At 47.7% G+C, this 19,059-nt stretch overlaps 1 protein-coding gene across 16 annotated transcripts; it reads right to left on the bottom strand.

Moving 5' to 3' along the window:
* Positions 1-647: 647 nt before the first annotated feature.
* PAX6 (paired box 6) lies at positions 648-18,673 on the bottom strand. 16 transcript variants are annotated; one of them, XM_063641871.1, is made up of 12 exons: positions 18,599-18,661; positions 18,154-18,214; positions 14,374-14,579; positions 13,620-13,661; positions 13,310-13,525; positions 12,440-12,605; positions 6,416-6,574; positions 5,849-5,931; positions 5,475-5,625; positions 5,261-5,376; positions 2,460-2,610; positions 648-1,763 (listed from the first exon to the last, which is right to left on the bottom strand). In XM_063641871.1, the coding sequence occupies exons 2-12, from the start codon at positions 18,161-18,163 to the stop codon at positions 1,678-1,680; spliced, it is 1,386 nt and encodes a 461-aa protein (XP_063497941.1). In that variant the 5' UTR covers positions 18,164-18,214; positions 18,599-18,661; the 3' UTR covers positions 648-1,677. The 16 variants fall into 16 exon arrangements, with proteins under 16 accessions (XP_063497941.1, XP_055137987.1, XP_063497938.1 ...); XM_055282012.2 differs by having other exon boundaries at positions 14,449-14,579; XM_055282014.2 differs by having other exon boundaries at positions 1,657-1,763; positions 13,511-13,525; positions 14,449-14,579.
* Between the last annotated feature and the right edge of the window lie 386 nt (positions 18,674-19,059).

Genomic DNA, 19,059 nt, shown 5'->3' with positions numbered 1-19,059 from the left:
AGGCCTTTAATTCCTACCGGCCAGTCACAGTCTGCTTTGTTGTTGTCTGTTGATGTGTCTGTGCTCATTATTCCTTGACATGCAACATCCCCCCTCTACCCTCCAACCATCCACAACCGCACAGAAAGCAAGATTCAAATGGGAACAGCTGTAGTGGTTCAATGGGAAATGATGCCTCTTGTGCAAAGGGGAGGGAGACAGAAAAGGGAGAGGGCCTATTTGAAAAAGGCAACAGCTTTCAGAAAGTCTCCTTTAAGAAATCTACTTTTGAATATACTTCAGCGAAATCATTGTTGAAATAGGCTGACAATGGAAACCTGCCCAGATTGAAAATGCCAGTCCTAATTCAAAAAACAATTCCTAGCTAATCGCTTGTTGCATTTTTAAATTATTTCTAGACTTTGAGCTTTTGAATTGAATGGCTAACTGGGAAATGTTACCATTTTGTATATATGTTGTGGGTATAAATGGGCACAGATCTACACCCAGCTATAAGTGGAATTTTTTTCTAACACATTTTTGATTTATGGTATCTATAAGGATTATTTTTTAAAGATCATCAGGATGTAAAACGGAGTGTGTATGAAAGTAACCATTGGTTTAGAATGTTGATCTAACATGGAAATAAAATTTGTAACACCACACTATAAGGTTAAAAAGAAAACTGTATAATAAAGGAAATACAAAGGCTTTGGCATGGTTTTTTACAATCAACAATGGTTAATTTTGATATGTAGTTGTGAACAACTTCAAAACACTTAAGTTTAAAACTCTTGCAAGCACTTTTAATTGATTAGGAATGAACTCTAGATGCACAAGATGATTGGACCGTGAACAGTAATACAACTATATCTAAGAACAATTAACTTTTGCTGGCCAAAAAAGAAACGTATGATTGCATGAAAATGTGTATAAAACATCTATAGAGTATTCTTGTCAAATATAAATGAAATTAACTTTATTATAGAAATCATTCTGAGGATTTCTAGGGAAGACAAATACTTACATTTTGACATAAAACAAATTGGATTATATCGAAGACACACTCTACCTTTTAGCTATCAACTTTTTTTCTTCCTTGAATTTATATCTTACCCTTTTTTGCACATAAACTTCATCTGTTAACAACCTTTGGAAAACCAACAGATATTTCTGACATAAATCTAGTGCATGTTGTTCCAGGTTTAATTATATGCAAAGGAATGATACAAACTTGGAACATCAGTCCATAAACTATGAACAGATGGGTAGAAGTATTCGATATATCGTCATAAAACTCTTAAATTCGTGGCAAAGCTTGTTGATCATGGTTTTCTTTTTAAAAAAAAAAAAAAACAACTTCATGACCAACACAGATCAAACATCCATCCAGTCTACATTGTTCTTTTTTTCATTATAACATACAAATGCCCATTTACAAATAATACACCAAAATGAATAAAAGTTTGGATACCAAAATGAAGATTTGTTCCAACTGATATCTTGCCTTCTGTATACAAAGGTCCTCGTTTCAAGTCCATTCCTTCCCCAGTGGTACAATACAGGACACAGTTGTAGAACTGAAGCGCCTCTAACAGCCATTTTTCTTTCTTTCCTGAAAGCTCAACTGTTGTGTCCCCATAGTCACTGACTGAATTAACACAATATTTCCTTTCCTTTTTTTTTTTTTTTTTTTTTTTACTGTAATCTTGGCCAGTATTGAGACATATCAGGTTCACTTCCGGGAACTTGAACTGGAACTGACACACCAGGGGAAATGAGTCCTAGAAGTGGATGAAAGAAATAGCCATGTAGATATTCCCTTTGAGAAACAGACATGGAATACAAATTTATAGGTTTACAAAAAAACTAATACTTTTTAACATTTTTTACTGTATTAAAAAAACTTCAATTGTTACAAATAAAAGTAGCACCTTCAGAAACTAGACGACATGTTTATATATACCAACTGGATCCCAAGTACCCCCCACCCCAATCCAAAAGAAAAGAAAAAAATCCTCTGTTTGTTTGCATGTTTGGAACTTTTACAATAAAGCTGTCTCTGGAAAACCAATGTGTCACTTTTTATTTCCAGCAAAAGGTCTAGAGGAGCTATGAGGGCAAGAAGCATTTCAACAAGCATGCACCTACAGCTCAGTGGGCCCCCTACTGAGCTTCGTCTAATAATCTGTCCTCAGAAAACTTGCAGTCTCAGGCCTTGTCTTCATACCAACTTTTGTGACCAAATTCAGGAAAAACAATTTTAGTTTTTGTCTATATGGTGTAAAGTTACTAATTAGCTTAACTGAATTTCCCTTTTCAATCCCCATCCCCCAGGGACAAGGACAGCAAAGAGTTAAACACGCCCTCCCACAGGACCAGGAGATTCTGTTTGGGTAAACTTCTAGTGAAGAGAGATCACCTGGCAAAAGAAACTGTACAGGCCACCTCTGTGCAGCCTGCAGAAAGCAGTGGCTCACCTGTTGAAGTGGTGCCCGAGGTGCCCATTGGCTGACTGTTCATGTGTGTCTGCATATGTGGGGGGGTGTAGGTATCATAACTCCGCCCATTCACCGAAGGGCTGGTGGGCAGCATGCAGGAGTATGAGGAGGTCTGGCTGGGGACTGGGGGCTGTGAGGAGAGAGGCAAACCTGTGGTTACTGAGGAGCACATCACACAGCCACAGCCCCAGGCTCCCTCCTCCCGAGGAACTCTGCCAACAAGTCTGATCATTAAAGATGCCTTCATGTGAAGTACTGGAATTCCATATGCGAAATCTAAGATTGGGCCTCGAGCTAGTCCTTCCACTGGCCACAGCTAGAAGAAAGTTGCCTATGTATCAAGCCTCTAAAGCACTGTAGGTTCTGACAACTGTCCAGCTAGATGGTTGCCACTATCCATAAATTAATAGGATTTTTGTCTCTAACCTCTGCTGGCATCTTTGAAGAACCTATAGCATGAGGACCTTCATCAAAATACATCCCCTCTCCCTGCAAATCTGGATTTATTTGGGAATCCTGTGACCCCCAAAGCCCATATCTCAAGCTTTGGGACAGAGAGCAGTGGGAGGAGCTCTCAGTAAAGTATGGTTCAGGGACCTTGGGGACATTTCACTCATGGGATTAAAGATTCTTTGAAGAAGCAGATCTGTAATGACGCCAAGTTAAAGTGCTCAGAAGCGTTAGTAAATATAACCACACCCATCCTGAGAATTAACTACGACTTCCTAATAGACCCAAACCCCAGATTGAGTTAGTAAATGTAACCCACCTCCATCCTGAGAATTAACCACGACTTCCTAACAGACCCAAAAGCCCAGACTGACTTATAACTAGAAAACTGTTGCTACCCTCGAACTGTTCGGAATGGCAGCACTGAGGAGATAAATCTTTCTCCTAACAAAATGCCTCATGAGCTCTCATGGTACTATGCCATGGCAGCAAACTTGGGATGAATTAAAAGAAGTGTGTCGGGAACATGCAGGTCAGATGATAGTACAGTATACTATCTTTCTTTTCTCTGCAAACTGGAGAAATGTTTAATTTCCAAAATCCGTGTGCTCAGAGAGGGAAGCATATCAGAGAAGGTCCAGAGGAAGACACCATTTGTAAAATGATGATTTTGGGTCAAGAGAATGAATTAATGGATAGACAAATGGGCTCACTCACTCCAAAATTCAAAGAGTAGTTTTCTCTGAAGAGTAAAGTTATTGATCATTTTGATTTTCTTTATGCTTAATGAATGCATGTACTTTTTGAATTATACAAATTACGTAATTTTTAAAAGTCAATGTTTGAAATAGATTGATTCCCCACACCGGTCTGTATGTGGAAACAGCCCTAATATAATTGCAGCATCTACTTGTTTGTCTTATTATTTTCTTACAAACACATTTTGCTATCTTCACAGAAACCTGGATGTTGTTACAATATATGAAACTGAACAAGACACTCTGTGGCCTTATTAAAGTCAGATGATGAATGCTAACATCAAGTTCAAAGAGGCAAACAGGCCTTGAGGGCCCTGCCAGAAATTCAGCTTGCATTTGTTTCTAATTCCTGCAATGACTTCCTCTAGGCAACCTGACTTCTGGAAAAATCCAACGCAGTTATAGCAACACCAACTAATGGGCTGTTAATCCCTTAATTTACATCAATTGCACTATGGCCAATAATATCCAGATGCAATAAAAATAAACATGTGAATAATTCCTCTGAAGTTGCTTATCTAGCTGCTCCTATATTAGTCTGAAGACTGTGAAACATTTATTTTGCTGTTATTTGGATTTGAAATCCAGCAAAAAATGTTCAGTGGAGAATAAACAATCAGTGTAGCCCCAGAACTGTTTCCAGCTGAGGCTCATGCTGGCCAATATCGTACCATCTAATATCTCTAATTGTTGCACAAACAGGAGTTCTAGGAAAACCACTGGGAAAGGCCTACCAGAAGACGGACATCTTTCCTATCAAGAATGCATCCAGCAACAAAGGTCTAGTACACACCATCTGCCTTATCCAACTTACATCATAAAGGGTGAACCTAGTGCAGAACCTCTAAATGTAGGGGCTAATAGATATTTGGGACAGAACTAAGAGGAGAGGTAGGCTGTCATACCAAGTGAATAGCATCAAGCTTCCCAGGCAGCTAGGAGGGCCACAAACTCGTCACACCATTCACAGCAAAGACACACTAAATTTCCAGCAAATACCTGCTATGCCTTTTCTTATTGTAGATACAGACAGAAAACTAGCATTCTCATTATATTATGTATATCTCACCGTGTAAATATGAATCCCATTTCCAATCCTTTTTTTCTTTCTCACTAGTTTATCACATATACCCTAAGTAATGCCCCAAATGCATGCACAGATTATATATTTAGCATACAAACACATTAATATAAACGCAAATTTTAAACTACTAATCTCCTGCTATCTGATAATGTGCCAGCATTATTTCCACTTTCTAATGCAAGGCTCCCTGGTACCCAAAACATGCCCCACCACCACCCAACATTATCAAGGTAACAGCATAATAAAAGGCAGATCAACTTGACAAAACTGGACAGATTTTTATTACTAATTTTTTTAGGGCATGAATTAATGAGTCAATCACTTAAAAGTGATGGGATTGACTGTCTCCGACTTGACTGGTCAGGCCAATCACTGTAGTGCGAAAAGCTGTCAAGGGTGCAGACCCAGCCAATGAGGTCTGCAGGCCCTGAGCCACTCCTCACTTCTCTGGGGCCTGGATTATGCAGGCCACCACCAGCCGCACTTACTTGCATAGGCAGGTTATTTGCCATGGTGAAGCTGGGCATAGGCGGCAGAGCGCTGTAGGTGTTTGTGAGGGCTGTGTCTGTTCGGCCCAACATGGAGCCAGATGTGAAGGAGGAAACTGAGGGCAAGAGAAATGACAGTAGTCAGGGTGAGAGTCAGAGCCCGGCGCAAACAGGTTTAAAGACATTGATTCGTAGTATTAGTATTTCAAATTACCAGGTGTGGTGGGTTGTGGAATTGGTTGGTAGACACTGGTGCTGAAACTACTGCTGATAGGAATATGACTAGGTGTGTTGCTGGCCTGTCTTCTCTGATTCCTCAGTTTTTCTTCTCTTCTCCATTTGGCCCTTCGATTAGAAAACCATACCTGGAAATCAGGTGGGACAGGTTAGCACTGTGTCTATGTCGAGCCCAGCCCCACCTTGGCACCTCCACTGCTGCCCTCCCCACACCCATGGCAGCAGAGCATTTAGCAGACTGAACCTGTTATTAGTCCTATAAATAAATAGTGCCCTGTACAAGCACCTCTGTCTCTAGGAAAGACAAATGGTATGAATCACAAAGTGTGAAACTGCACAGTCTCTCGGTACCTGTATTCTTGCTTCAGGTAGATCTATTTTGGCTGCTAGTCTTTCTCGGGCAAACACATCTGGATAATGGGTTCTCTCAAACTCTGAAAGAGTAAGTTGATTTTCCATATTGTGCCAGAACGACACAAAATATGTTGACCAAACTGTGGATCAAGCTGGTTCCCACCTCCCCACTCCCATTACCTCCACCAATTCCCTTTAAAATGCTTCTAGTGTTGACTGTACTTGGAAGAACTTTCCCACCAGAACCAAGTTAAATTTTCTTTGGAATGACATTCAGTGACCTTTTTGTGGCCTGAAATAGCCAAATCATCATTTTTCCTTATAAGTCAGACATTTAGTCTTTGAATTACTGGTAGATGACAAGAAGAAACACACACACACCACACACACACACCACACACACACACACACACACTGAAAAGATGCCCAGAGAAATAAAAAGACAGAAAAAAGAAATCTTTTCATTCCTCTATGCAAAGGGCCCTGGCTAAATTTAGCTCTTTGTACTGAAGATGTGGCATTTACTTTGATTTACTGCTTCTCTACTTTGAAAAACTCTATCACCTTTCTCCAGGGCCTCAATTTGCTCTTGGGTAAAGGATGTTCTATTTCTTTGCAGCTTCCGCTTCAGCTGAAGTCGCATTTGAGCCTCATCTGAATCTTCTCCGTTGGAGCTGATGGAGTTGGTATTCTCTCCCCCTCCTTCCTGTTGCTGGCAGCCATCTGGAACAAAAAGAATAGGACGGTAAGAGAAATTTGGAATAACTTGGCACCTCCAAAAGGGGCCTGGTGTAGTCTTAAACTCCAAGAGCATTATATCCCGACAGCCTCACTAAAACATTCCCAAGGTAACTGTCGGCCTTCTTTTAAAAAAATACATTTGTGATGTTAGTTACCTGAACGCCATTTTCTTTGTTTTTATCAAGATGAGACTTTATAATACACACACTAAGTGGCATTTCTTGAATGAAAAAATAAGCACTGAAGTTTCCAATTAAAATGATCTTTTATAAGTAACCGCATCTCCCCAAATGCCTCACTCCATTCCCTACAGAATCTCTTTACCTATGGCTGTGTTGGGAAAATAGAAGAGTGATGTTCAAGATTTCAGTTGATCTATAATCAGTAATTCCTATCTAATCAATTAGATGTTGATAGGTTTGTAGAAAATGCTATTAAGAAACCAAACCAAGCTTGTAATCTTTTTAAAAAAATATTTATCTAGTTTTTATTTGAATTCTGCACAGTCAATTTCATTTTAAAGGTTATGAATTTAGAAGTGCTCGCATTGTTCTGCAGTTTTATTCAACTATTGTATGAGTGCGCTTCGCCTTGACACCTATTACGAGCACAGCTGTAATTATATCATCACCAAGAACAGGCTATAATTGCTGAAAATGGAATTTTATATTTAGATAAAAGGACTGTCCATTCTTTGTAATGTGTTGCACCAGAGAAAAGTAAGATTTCTTTTAAATTTTTAACGTGTAATTTTAAAAAAGAAATAGTAGAGAGTTCACTAACTAGCTAAATATTCTATGCTGCAGCTGAATCTTTGGCATATCATTTAAGTGGTACATTTTTAATTAGGGCATTTCCACCACTTTTAATGTAATTTCTATCATTATACAAGGGGAAAGTTTTATTGTTTTCCCTTGCTGCCTGGAGGGCAAGATGTGCACTTGGGCTAGCTGGCTCCCGGTTTGCACCTTGCCTGTAAGGCCACAGTGAAGGGAAGCAGGATTACCTAAACCCTGACTGGGCCTCCAGGGCCACTACAGGCTGGGTCCTGGGTCTGGGGTCCTGAAATGACCCCCAAGGGATACCAACATGGGCTATCCACCTCCCTATCCTCAAAACTTGGCCAGAGGCAGGGTGGAGGGGCCCCTAGGAGCGCCTTGGTGGGAATCGACTTGGCCAAGAATATTATTTATAACCAGGAGACAATAGGCTGCGCCTTCAAAGAGTTCAGGGAATTGTGACAGGATCTAGTGGGATCTTTTCAGGAACTTTGAAATGTTTTAAAACCCCAACTTTCTCCCCCATTTAAACAGGCGGATTCATCGGCACTGGCCACCATATGGGCCCTTAGAGATCTATTGAGATGACCACCAACACTTGAATAGCGAGGGGCTGCTTTTCAGCGCTGCACAATGCCCCGCGAGTAAGGGAAACTATTAAACTCCTGGGGCAGGAGCGTTGGCAAACTTTCGTGGGCAGAATTTTGAGGCTACAATGAGCGCGGACAACAAAAGGATTCTCTTGAGGCGTGCAGCGGGCCACATTGTGTTACAAGAAGCTCAGTCAACAGACTTTTCAGTGAAGTGTGTTAACCCCTCTGCTCTGCTATCATTAATCACTGTCCGAAGAGCGGGCGCCTCCGTGCTATTTAGGGCGCTTGACTGGGGGGATGGAGGGTGGATGGGGGGCCAGGGCCCAGCATGGGGGTAGGCAGGGAGAGTGGACGGGGACCAGGGCCGGGTTCCTACATAGAGGAGATGGAGGGGACGCAGGATGGAAACCAGCGGTGGGGGTGGAAGCAAGGGGGAAGGATTGGGGGGCCTGGATTGGGGGAAGGACAGAGGGCGATCGAGGGAAAAAGAGGGCTCAAAAAACACAGAGGCCAGAAAGGTATAAAAAAAAAGGACAGAAAAGAATGCTGAGAGGAAAAAGAGACACGAGGGCCCAACAAGAGTGGGAGAGAGGGAAAAGGAGGATGAGGGACAGAGAATATTAGCAACGGAGCCTCAGCTGGACTCTGGGTCTTTGCACTCCATCAGAAAGGTGGGGGTCGAAGAGGGCTACTTAGCTGAGGGAGACGCGCTCCGCTCACGTGTGCGGGCTCAAGCGTCTGTGCTAATTTACTGCCCCAAGTTTCCGGGGACTTTTCAAAGCGTTTTTCAAGGGAAGAAATGAAGCGACCACCCCCACCCCTCGCTTTATTTTCGGGTTTGGTGAAGAAGGAAGACTGGAAATAGCTCCTTTTAGCCAACTAGAAAGGCCAGAGGGTTATTGCTTTTGGAAAACAGACAAAAATCTGTGCACATCTGGTATGGGGTGAGGGGCACTGAGGAGAACACAGTGCCCATCTCCCCATGGCCACTCATGCCCCTGCCTTCCTAGGGGCCCCATCTCGGTCCCTTTTCTGGCACATTCGATCTCGCCAATTAAAGCTGGCCGAAAATGCCTCCGAAGACCCCCGCCGATAGCATGCTCTGCTCTCATTTGCCTCTTTGACATTTTCTTAATTTTAAAACATGGAGATTCACATTCTTATCCATGTTCTGTCTCACACAAACATACACACGGGTTTACACAGGCACGCACGCGATCGCGGCCAGGCCCTGTGCTGCCTCCAGAACTGACACTTAAGAGATAAAAGTCAGCAGGGACAGTAGAGCTCAATTTTAAATCTGGGGGAAAAAAAAAAAAAAGATGGGAAGCGGGGATGGGAATTACAGGCCAGCAAAAAGAAACCTGTCGCTGCAGGATCCCTTCTCTACCCTACGGGGAGAGCGGCACGGGGACAGTTCGTTACTTTAGAAGCGGCAACTGTTTGCATCCAGGCGGTGACTTAGCGGCTGCTCTTACTTAAAATGGGAGCATTTTCCCCCACTTTAGTGGATTTGCCTTCCACTCTTAAAGCTTTTAACAAAATAAAACTAGAAGTTGGATCTCGACTCCGCCCCCCCCTCCGCCCCCCGCCTATGATAAACCTAAGTGGTGGACAATTAAGATATCTCTTTAAAAGGCGCCCCCTCGGAGCCGCGCAAAGCAGGGGCCTTCAGTGGGTGCCGTTCACCTTCCAGCCTAATCCGTGAGACGGCGAGTGAAAGCGCCTCCCATTATCCCAGCCCCAGGACCATCTGACGATGGGAATAGGATTTGTTTCCTGGAAGGAGGAGAGAGAGAGACAGAGAGAGAGAGAGTTGCTGGGAAATAAAATCATTCCTTAGTTTCTCAGTGTCTTAATCAGTGAGGCGGAAAACAAGCAAGAAAAGATAGCAACCCGGTTGCGGCACCTTTTCAGCTCTGGAGCGCGGATCAAAACATTGTAGCATCTGTTGAAAGAGAGGCTGACTAAATCCTATAGAGGGCCTGGGTATTATGGGGGGTGGGGGTGGGGTAAGGGGAGGAGATAAGAAAAAGTGTCTCCGTTTTCCCTAAAACCACCAAATCGCCGGAGAATTGGGGCTGGATAGAGTTGTCTCTTGTTGTTGTCAGCCCACGTCGTCGCGATTTTATTCACCGCCGCATGGCGTTGATCAGATGGAAACCATATTTGTCTCCCTCTGAGACCTAACCTCCGCCTTATGCTTTTGGAGTAATGGACTCTTTAAAACCCAAGAAAGGCTTCCTGGGCTGGGAAAGGGGGCTAGGGAGGGAGGGGGACCCTCTTAGCACCAAAAAGTCTGAGGATTCCCCGGGAACGTGAAGGGAAGCGTGCCACCAGTGCCCGCTACCCCCACGCGGGCAACTCTGTGCTTCGTTTGGCCCATGTGTCCTCCCCACGCAACTAGGGGCGACGGTCCTGTGCCTGAGGTGACAATCACCCCCCAAAAACCTCACTTGAAGGTGGGGGGGTGGTGATTGTCAGTTGACCCAGAATTTTCTAGCAACTAAGCGCGTTAAAGAGCAAAGCCCTGGACTAGCTCCACCTCTGGCCCCAACCATCACAGGCGGACCCTAGCCGGTTAGACTCTCACTTCCCGCCCTCAGACTGCCGGGGACGAAAATCCGCCCGAATCGGGCGCCACCTCTGGTGGAAGCTGCTGTCCTCGGCTTCTGCCCAACTCCAAGAAGCGGGAGGGGGGTGTCTCCTGCGCCCCAAGCTCATGGGAGCCCACGCGCCGGGGAGTGCCCGGAGTGGAGGCTCTGGGCTCAGCCCTCCCAGGCCTAGGCCACCGTGCCCTGCGTCCTTCCCCAAGACTTCTCGGACTAAGTGGGCCAGACTCTTGTCAGGGGAGGGATCACCAGGACCTCAGATTGCTGGGGGCGGAGGAGTGGACGCTCGTGAGTGCGAAGTTCGGGTGTCACTTGGGTGTGTCCAGTGTCTACACGTGGGAATCCTACGGTTTCAAAAGTCAGGCAGGGTTGGGGTTGCCTACACTCGGTGGGGTCAATCGCTAGTCTCACCAGAGGCGGGAGCGGGCCTGGGGGCCCTCTGCGCTCGTGGAGGCGTCGAGTTCGGGGCCTGCGAAGGCGGGGTCGCCCAGGGGAGCCCGGGCCCCGCGCGTCAGGAGGCCTCCACCGGCCGAGCGGCCGCGCTGGGAAACAAGAAGCGAGCGCTTTGCTCCCTATCTTCCCAGTGTCCGTCCTATATTGTTTTCTGCTCTTAAAACTGACATGTCTAATTGGCAATTGGTGCCGAATCGTGTCCAGAGGTCTCTTGTGGAACATTTCTACAGCTGTCTCCTTCAACTAGACGCTTATTCATGTCGCCTTAATGAGAAACAAAACGTTCTCTAATGAGCAATTACAGAGCGACAGGATTGTTCCCATAACAAATTCTTGCGAGTGACAGAAGCATCCTTTGTACCAGATATTTCGCATACTGTTACCGATTTTCCCTTCCCTCGCCCGACTCCATGGAGGCGCCGGGCATCCGGAGCCGGTCCGAGAGCTCACGGACGCGCCGGCAGCCTCCTCGCAGTCCCGCGCGCCGCCCCCAGCCCCGAGCCCCCAGGCTCCGTTGTGCTCCCGGGAGTGAGACGCCACGTCCCATTATCCCTCATATTATCTCCTTGTCACGAGGACAACAAATACCGATTAATCTTCGGAGTAAACTGTTTCCTATTCTTGACCAAGCTACCTCTGGGTGTGGAGGGGGGCGGAGGGGAGCCAACTGACCCTCCTCCCCCGACCCCCGCTCCTCTTCCTCCAGCCCTTCTCACAGAACCTGGGGTGTTCCAGGTCCCATCTCTCCTCCCAGACCCGAGCGGCTCCCGGCATCCCGCCGTCCTGCTCACAGTATCTTCACCTCACCACTTCCACATAGTCGCCACCCACAGAGAGTGAGAAAGTGGGGCCCAGAGGGGCAAACGGGGGAGGGTCAAGGATAGTGGGGTGGTTTTAGTTGGGAGACCACCACTTCCAATGCCCCATCCCCGACTCGCCCTGCATCTTCCTGCTCACCCTTTCATGTGCACCCTATTCATAGTCACATAATTTGTCAATTACAGCAAAAAGCAACACGATACAATTATGTTTACCTCGCAGTCTGTCAGTGCGTTAACTTGTCACACTTCTACAAGGGGGCTCTCCCTGCATTCTAATGTCAAATTTGAATAGTGCACCACGCAGCTCGCTCTTATGCACACAGTGCTGCCCGCAAACACACACACGCACCCACCAGCCACCTTCATACCACTCCTGACATACACAACCCTCGCATTCCCAGGCCAACAAGATGGTTCAACAAACACCACCTACATACACTGTGGTCGATGTGTCCCAGGCCTTCAAATGCAGTCTCACCCATGACATTCCCCAAGCATGGAAGCCCTGAGAGGAAAAGGTTGGGAGAGTAGGGAACAGGCAACGGGCTGCACATATAGAGAGCTGCGTGGATGGCTGCTTGGGTTTTACCTTGCGTAGGTTGCCCTGGCACCGAAGTCCCCGGATACCAACCAGGGCGGGTGCCCCAGCTTCCGGTCTGCCCGTTCAACATCCTTAGTTTATCATACATGCCGTCTGCGCCCATCTGTTGCTTTTCGCTAGCCAGGTTGCGAAGAACTCTGTTTATTGATGACACCTGCAAATCAAACCAAAATCAAACCAAATGGTATTGTCTCCTGAAGACACAGTCACCCATCTCAGCTCACCCACCACCTTAAAAAGCAACTCTCAACCCATTAAAAAGCTCCCAGCCACCCCGGGACAGTGGGTGGATTTGCAGATACACCGTGGAAAAAATGATAGCTATCATTTGGGGCATGGAAATTTAGTTGAATAGAGAATTGGGGGGAGGGGGTCCCTCACCATTGCTTGGTGTCTCTGGTGACCTAACTCACACGGTTGCTTTGCTTTGTTAAAAGACTGCCCAAAAATAAAAACTATTTAGACTTGGTGTAAAGCTTTCTTTCATTATATTGTTTAATATTAGGATGGAAATGGATGTGTGAAACCTGAAGGAAGGTTCTGGAAGGTGGATTGGGACGAAGTTACAATCTGGTTCTCATTTGCCTTCTTCATTCAAGTGCCTTTCCCTGGTGCCTCCGCCCTCTGTTTTGCAGCATGCAAATGAAGTGAACGACTCCCCACACTTGACTCCCATTTTCCAGACAGTCAAAGAAAGGTCAGGGCATTCCTCTCTGTTCCCCCAGGTACAAAGGAGACAAATGTGGAGCAGGGAGAGGACACAGACTAAGAGACAGTGGAGAGAGAGGGTGGGAGGAGGTAAAGAGGAGACAGCATTGGGCTTAGGGCAGGGAGGGCAGATGTTCTCAATGAACTTACACTTGGTATGTTATCGTTGGTACAGACCCCCTCGGACAGTAATCTGTCTCGGATTTCCCAAGCAAAGATGGACGGGCACTCCCGCTTATACTGGGCTATTTTGCTTACAACTTCTGGAGTCGCTACTCTCGGTTTACTACCACCGATTGCCCTGGGTCTGATGGAGCCAGTCTCGTAATACCTGCCCAGAATTTTACTCACACATCCGTTGGACACCTGCATAGGGGAAGTGGACAGAAAACCACATTATTAATAATTTCAAGACAAAAATAAAATTGTTTAAGTATGCATTAAACAATGACAAGCTTACGTTTTGATTGTCCAGCACTTGGACTTTTGCATCTGCATGGGTCTATAACACAAAAATATACCTTCAATGGTACGAGAACTTACTGTAGAGAGCTTTTTTTCTTAAAATTACATTTGTAGCCCTAAAAACTACAAATATGATGATACTTTCAAACAATTTGAACTAAAAAACGAATTTAAAAGCTTTTTTTTAAAAAAAAAAAACTGTTTGTTTAAACACTGCCTGAAGATGCATCAAAACGAAGTAGATTAATTTATTTTTGTGCTGACCTTGCTTAAAGTGGTGTTATGTTTTAAAGAGCACAGGTAAAAAATAAACTGATTTTTTACTTCTTCTTTAAAAAATGCCCAATTGAGTAAATATGAGTTAGGGAGGAGTAAATAGCATTTGCCTTTTAAAATCAATATATATTATTCATAAACATGAAGAATAAACAAATACCTCAAAAGCTGAGGTAAGCATGAGCTGGGGAGAGCAGAATGAAATTATGCCGGTTTATATAACTCAGCTTATTACAGTTCATAAACTGTTCCCACAATGAATTTCTTTACCAAATAAAAAGAGAAAAATTAAAAAAAAATCCGCACACAATATTTTTCTGAAGCAGATGAGTTATCTTATGTAACTGACCCAGGTTGAAAGAGACAGGGAAGGATAGTGGAAGGAGAGGGGAAAGTGGGAAGGCAGGGGAGGGGGTCGGGGACTGGGGACTGGGGTGGGTGAGGGTGGGGGGTCCATAATTAGCATCGTTTACAGTAAGAAATGAAGAGAGGGCGTTGAGAGTGGAGGGCCGCGGGGGCGGCGAGTGGGGCGGCGCCGGGAGGATCACCTGCAGAATTCGGGAAATGTCGCACGGCCTGGCCCCGCTGTGAGCTAGCTCTACAATCTTCTGCCGGGTGGAGTCCGGCAGTGGCCGCCCGTTGACAAAGACACCACCGAGCTGATTCACTCCGCTGTGACCTGAGGAAAGGGAGAGGAGAGGAAAGGGGAAAAGAAGAGAGGAGAGCAGAGTGAAGAGGAAGAAGAAGGAGAAGAAGGAAGAGGAAGATGAGGGAGAACAAGAACAGGAAGGAGAAGAGGAAGGGGAAGAGGAAGAAGGAGAGGAGGAGGAGACAACCACAATGCATCCTCATCCCCCTGCCAACCTGTGCCAACCTCGGCGATCAGGTCCCTGCTATCGATCAAATAAAGGACAACAGGACCACCAGCCATGCCAGACATCGGGCAGCCCAGCCCCAAACAACCGTGCCCCTGCCCACTGGACTGCAGCAGCAACACAGAGTCAGACACATGCCAAGGAACAAGTACACATGGACCTCACTACAGCCATAACCCCAGCAGTGTCCCCAGCCCACTGCCTCTCTTCATAAACACTGCAGCCAGCCTCTGAACCCACAAAGCGCTAAGAACCGGCTCTATAAATCTCCCAAAGATCCCCTCTGAGTGTCACCGCAAACCATGGGTTCTACAGATCCCATACTGAACCTTCAAGGTCTCTGCAGTGTTGGGACAGTGATAGCAAACCTTACAGCCCTTGAGTGCTCCCTTAGACACTAAAATCCAGAAATGTTTCCATCACCGTCCAAACTGGCCAAGGCCTGGCACAAGCATCCAGTTTGGTTTTGTTTGGTTAGAATAGAAGAAGGAAGAGGAGAGAAGAACCAGAGCAGCCAGTTTGTGGCTGGCGAACCCCAGTCCAGGTTTCCGCACCTCCAGTGCAGACGTGAGAGTCAGAGTCCGGGCTCGGCTTCAGCCACAGACAAGTCCGGCCACCGCAAGTAAGGCTTAGAGCCGGGAGTCGGTTCGCACCAACCACTGCTCGCTTTATTTCCGCCGCTGAACTCCGCCCTCCCCTCAGCCAAGGATAGATATTAGCGAAAATCAAAAACAGAAAAGAAAAAGACCACATCATAGTGTTCTCCATCCCTCCTTTATCTTTGTATCTCACAACCTCATCCCTGTGGTCCAACCTTAGAGAACAGGGAGAGGGAATTAGCCCCTCTTTGTGGTCCCCCTCCCCCAAAACCACAGACACACAAATAAAGCCAATTGCCGATTTCCACTTCCTTAAAAATCTCCAACCTGCAGCCCCGACTTAGAGAGCAGCCCTCCCAGGAAAAGACGTGGCTCCCTGTTCAGCTCTCCTCTCCGCTCCTCTCTTCTCCTTGGAGCCTACTGATAAATTGACTCCAGGAGCCTGAGCTTCTTAGCAATAAATAAGCTCCAAATATAGAAGAGGGGGGAAAATATGATGAGCCTCTCTGACATTTGTCTTTAAAATAAAACTAGCTGCACGTCAAGTTTGAGCTTAATTTCTGGAAATAGGCGGAAGTCGCTCCGGATCATGCATGGAAGGCTAATTGAAAAGATCAGTCGGGGCGCTTGTGGCAGCCTTGTCACTTTGTGACAGTGCTCCGCTCCGGGAAATTGCATCGTCACGACAAACGGGACCGTGATAAAACGACCCTTTCCGTCCTTATTTGTAGATCACTCAGACGAGATTGAACTGCACTCGTTTCCCCTTCGAGGGGAGCCGCGTTTTCAGGGTAGCCGAAGGCTTGGGGCTGAGGGGGGGCCCTCACCGAGGCGCGGGTGGGGGCCGGAGCCTCAACTCGATGAGAAGTGACAGGCGTTTGGGGGATCTGGGCTCCGGCCGGGACCAGCGCAAGCAGGGACATTGCGGGGACACCGCTTCTCCAACAGAGCAAGGCCTGGCCCACGTTTCCGGTTTCTCCTAACTTCCTTCTATTGCCTTCCTTTGCCTCGCAAGTTCCATCTACCCCTCCAGCTACAGAGCCCCACCTCTAGGCACAGGGAGCTTCCCGGAAAAAGAAAGGCTGTCCCAGAAAGAGACCGAGAGAGATTTTCCAAACTTCGGGCATAGCCACGGCAATTCCCAGTCTGCTAATGCCAAGGCGGGCGCGTGAGGCCGCCTAAATCTAGACCTCCCTCCTCACCCATTTCAAAAAATAACAACGTGCCCGCTACCTCCGCAGCTACCGCCGGCGGGTGCTCGCCCAGGAGACGCCAGGGCCAGAGCGCCACTTCCAGCATCGAAATGGCAGCGAGAAAGCGCAGCTCCAAATTCCTTTCAGAGGTTAAGCCTCAATCATTGTGTCCCTTCCCTAGGGACGGCTGGCGCTCTCGCCCACTGGCGATGATTATGCGCCTAGAACTCGACCGCGAAGCAACTAATAGGAAAACATATGGTGTCAATTTGGATGCTCCGCGCCTCGCGCACACCCGGGAACGAGCGGCGCAAAGCCCTGCGGGCCGGCCCGCGACCCCGCGCCCCTCGGGGCCTGCCAACCCGGCCGCAGCGACAAACGCTCAGGGCTGCGCGCCCTGGCTGAGGCTCGCCAGAGAGACAGCCTGCGGCTGAGGAGTCTGAGCTCCAAGGGGAGAGCCCAGCCGCCGAAGGCGAGCCTACTGGCCAAGCCCTGGGGTCCGGCAGGTTCTGCACAACTACTCCCGCAAAGTTCGCCACCTTTGTGCCCCTTCCTCAGCTACGCGCTTACCAGCCCCGGAAGCACCAGGGGGCGACCGGCGTTTCCAGAACAGATGGATAAGGTGCTGGGGACCCTCTTAAGCCTTTGTGGTTCGGCCACGGCAGGCTGCTAGAAGACCTGGGCCTTTCCACACTTCGAGTTCAGTTGAGCCCTGACAACGTGTGCCTCAACCGTAACCTCAAACCGAGCCTGGTTTCGCTGGGCCTCCCGGCTCCCAGGTCGGAGCTCTAGACTAGCCCTGCCACGTACCAGCACCCACCAACTGAACAGGAAGGTGGGTGGGACCCCACGGGGTCTGGGCAGAGGAAAGCAGGAAGGTACAAGAGCCATAAGTATCAAAAGCGCTCTGGGCCTGGGACTATCAGGAACCAAGCAATTGCAGTTGCCAGGGCAGGGATTTTCCAATTCCTGGGCACCTCCTTCCCAGACCCAGTAAAACGTGCTCTCTCCCGCGCCCTGTAACAGCGAGTTTACCACCCCTACCCTGCTGCAGGCCTGGGGGCTCCTCTCCGCATCCCTTCTAGGCCCGTAGGTGGGGTGAGGAGGGGAGGAGCTGCCCTGAGAGTGACTTGGGGAGAGAAGCCCCCAACCCCGCCGGGTTGGTGGAGACTTTCAGTCTTGGCTAAGCCCAAAGGGGCCTCCTTCTCGCGCAACTAGGAGAAGGCTTCGCCCCGCCCTGCTCAGCCCAGCCCCTCTCTCCGGGGTCAGAGCCCGGGCAGGGGCGGGGAGGGGGTGTGAGTTACAGGATTTGGGGGGGATGGGGTTTCTCTACCGCAGCTTCGAAAACTCGGGCGGGCTGTTCTTAAGGGCCCAGTCCCTGCTTCTCCAGTATCGCGAAGAGCCAAGCAAACGCCCTCCCCTCCCGGGCTGCCGGGCGCGGAGGGGGGAGAAGCCGCCGCAGGTCCCTGGGCCTCAGTCGGTCGGCGGCCGGGCCAGAGCGGGCGTCGCGAGCCCCTGTGTCCTCCCCTGACCCTCGGGTCCGCGCACCCCGAGCCCGAAGTCCCAGAAAGACCAGAGGCACTTACTGTTCTGCATGCTGGCTCTGGCTGGGGGCCGCGGGATTCCACGGGGCTCGAATATGGGGCTCTGTTAGCAAGAAAATAGGAGTTAATCCCCGGGCAGCTGCATCAGGTAGGCCTGAACTCCCAACCGAGGTGGACCTGGGGCTAGGACAGGAGAATCTCCGTTCTTTAGGAATTGATCCACTCAACGCTTGGGGCGATCTGAGGGTCACCCAGCTCTGCCCTGCAGTGCATACAAAATCTACCCTTTGGGGCTTGAAACAAAGTACTGGAATATCCCCAATCTGTTTCCCCTACATTCTTTAGCAGTTAACCCTTTAATCAGTAGAAGCGATGCCCCAATTTTGATTTTTTCCTTCTATCTGAACTATAGTGAAGAAGCATACTGAAATAGTTTGCTTTGACTGTTTGTGGGTTTTGAGCCCAAAGCAGCCACCACAGAACTTGCCTGAAATCTCGGATGTCTGTCCACTCTCAGAATAAAAGGCCTCACACATCTGCGCGCCCCTAGTTAAAGTCTTCCCCCTAAGACAAAACAGAAGGAGAGAAAGGTATATCAAGCTGTGGTTCAACAGCATAGGTCCATGGGCTCTCTGAGCCTCACTCTCAGGAAAAACACATGCATCTAGGGCTCAGTCAAACTGCCATCAAACTCTAAGTCCCAGCATTACACCCACATTTTCAGCGGCATCTTGACCCACAGAAGTCTCCATCCTTTAAAAGACGCTGCTCTGGTCTGGCTTGGGAGAATTGGAAAATCTAGCAATTTCGGATCCCACTTTGCAAAAATATAAAGAACCAGGAAAAGGGGAAGGGGGAAACAGGAGGAACAGTGGAGTAAGGAGTAGAGGCCAAGAGCTGAGGTTGAGGGGGTGTGAAGGGAGAGGAATACCTGAAGTTTGGAGACCA

The sequence above is a fragment of the Symphalangus syndactylus genome, chromosome 6, assembly GCF_028878055.3.
Source record: "Symphalangus syndactylus isolate Jambi chromosome 6, NHGRI_mSymSyn1-v2.1_pri, whole genome shotgun sequence".
NCBI classification, from domain to species: domain Eukaryota; kingdom Metazoa; phylum Chordata; class Mammalia; order Primates; family Hylobatidae; genus Symphalangus; species Symphalangus syndactylus.
The sequence above is the reverse complement of the archived record's forward strand: the minus strand, read 5'-3'. Positions and strand labels throughout refer to the sequence as shown.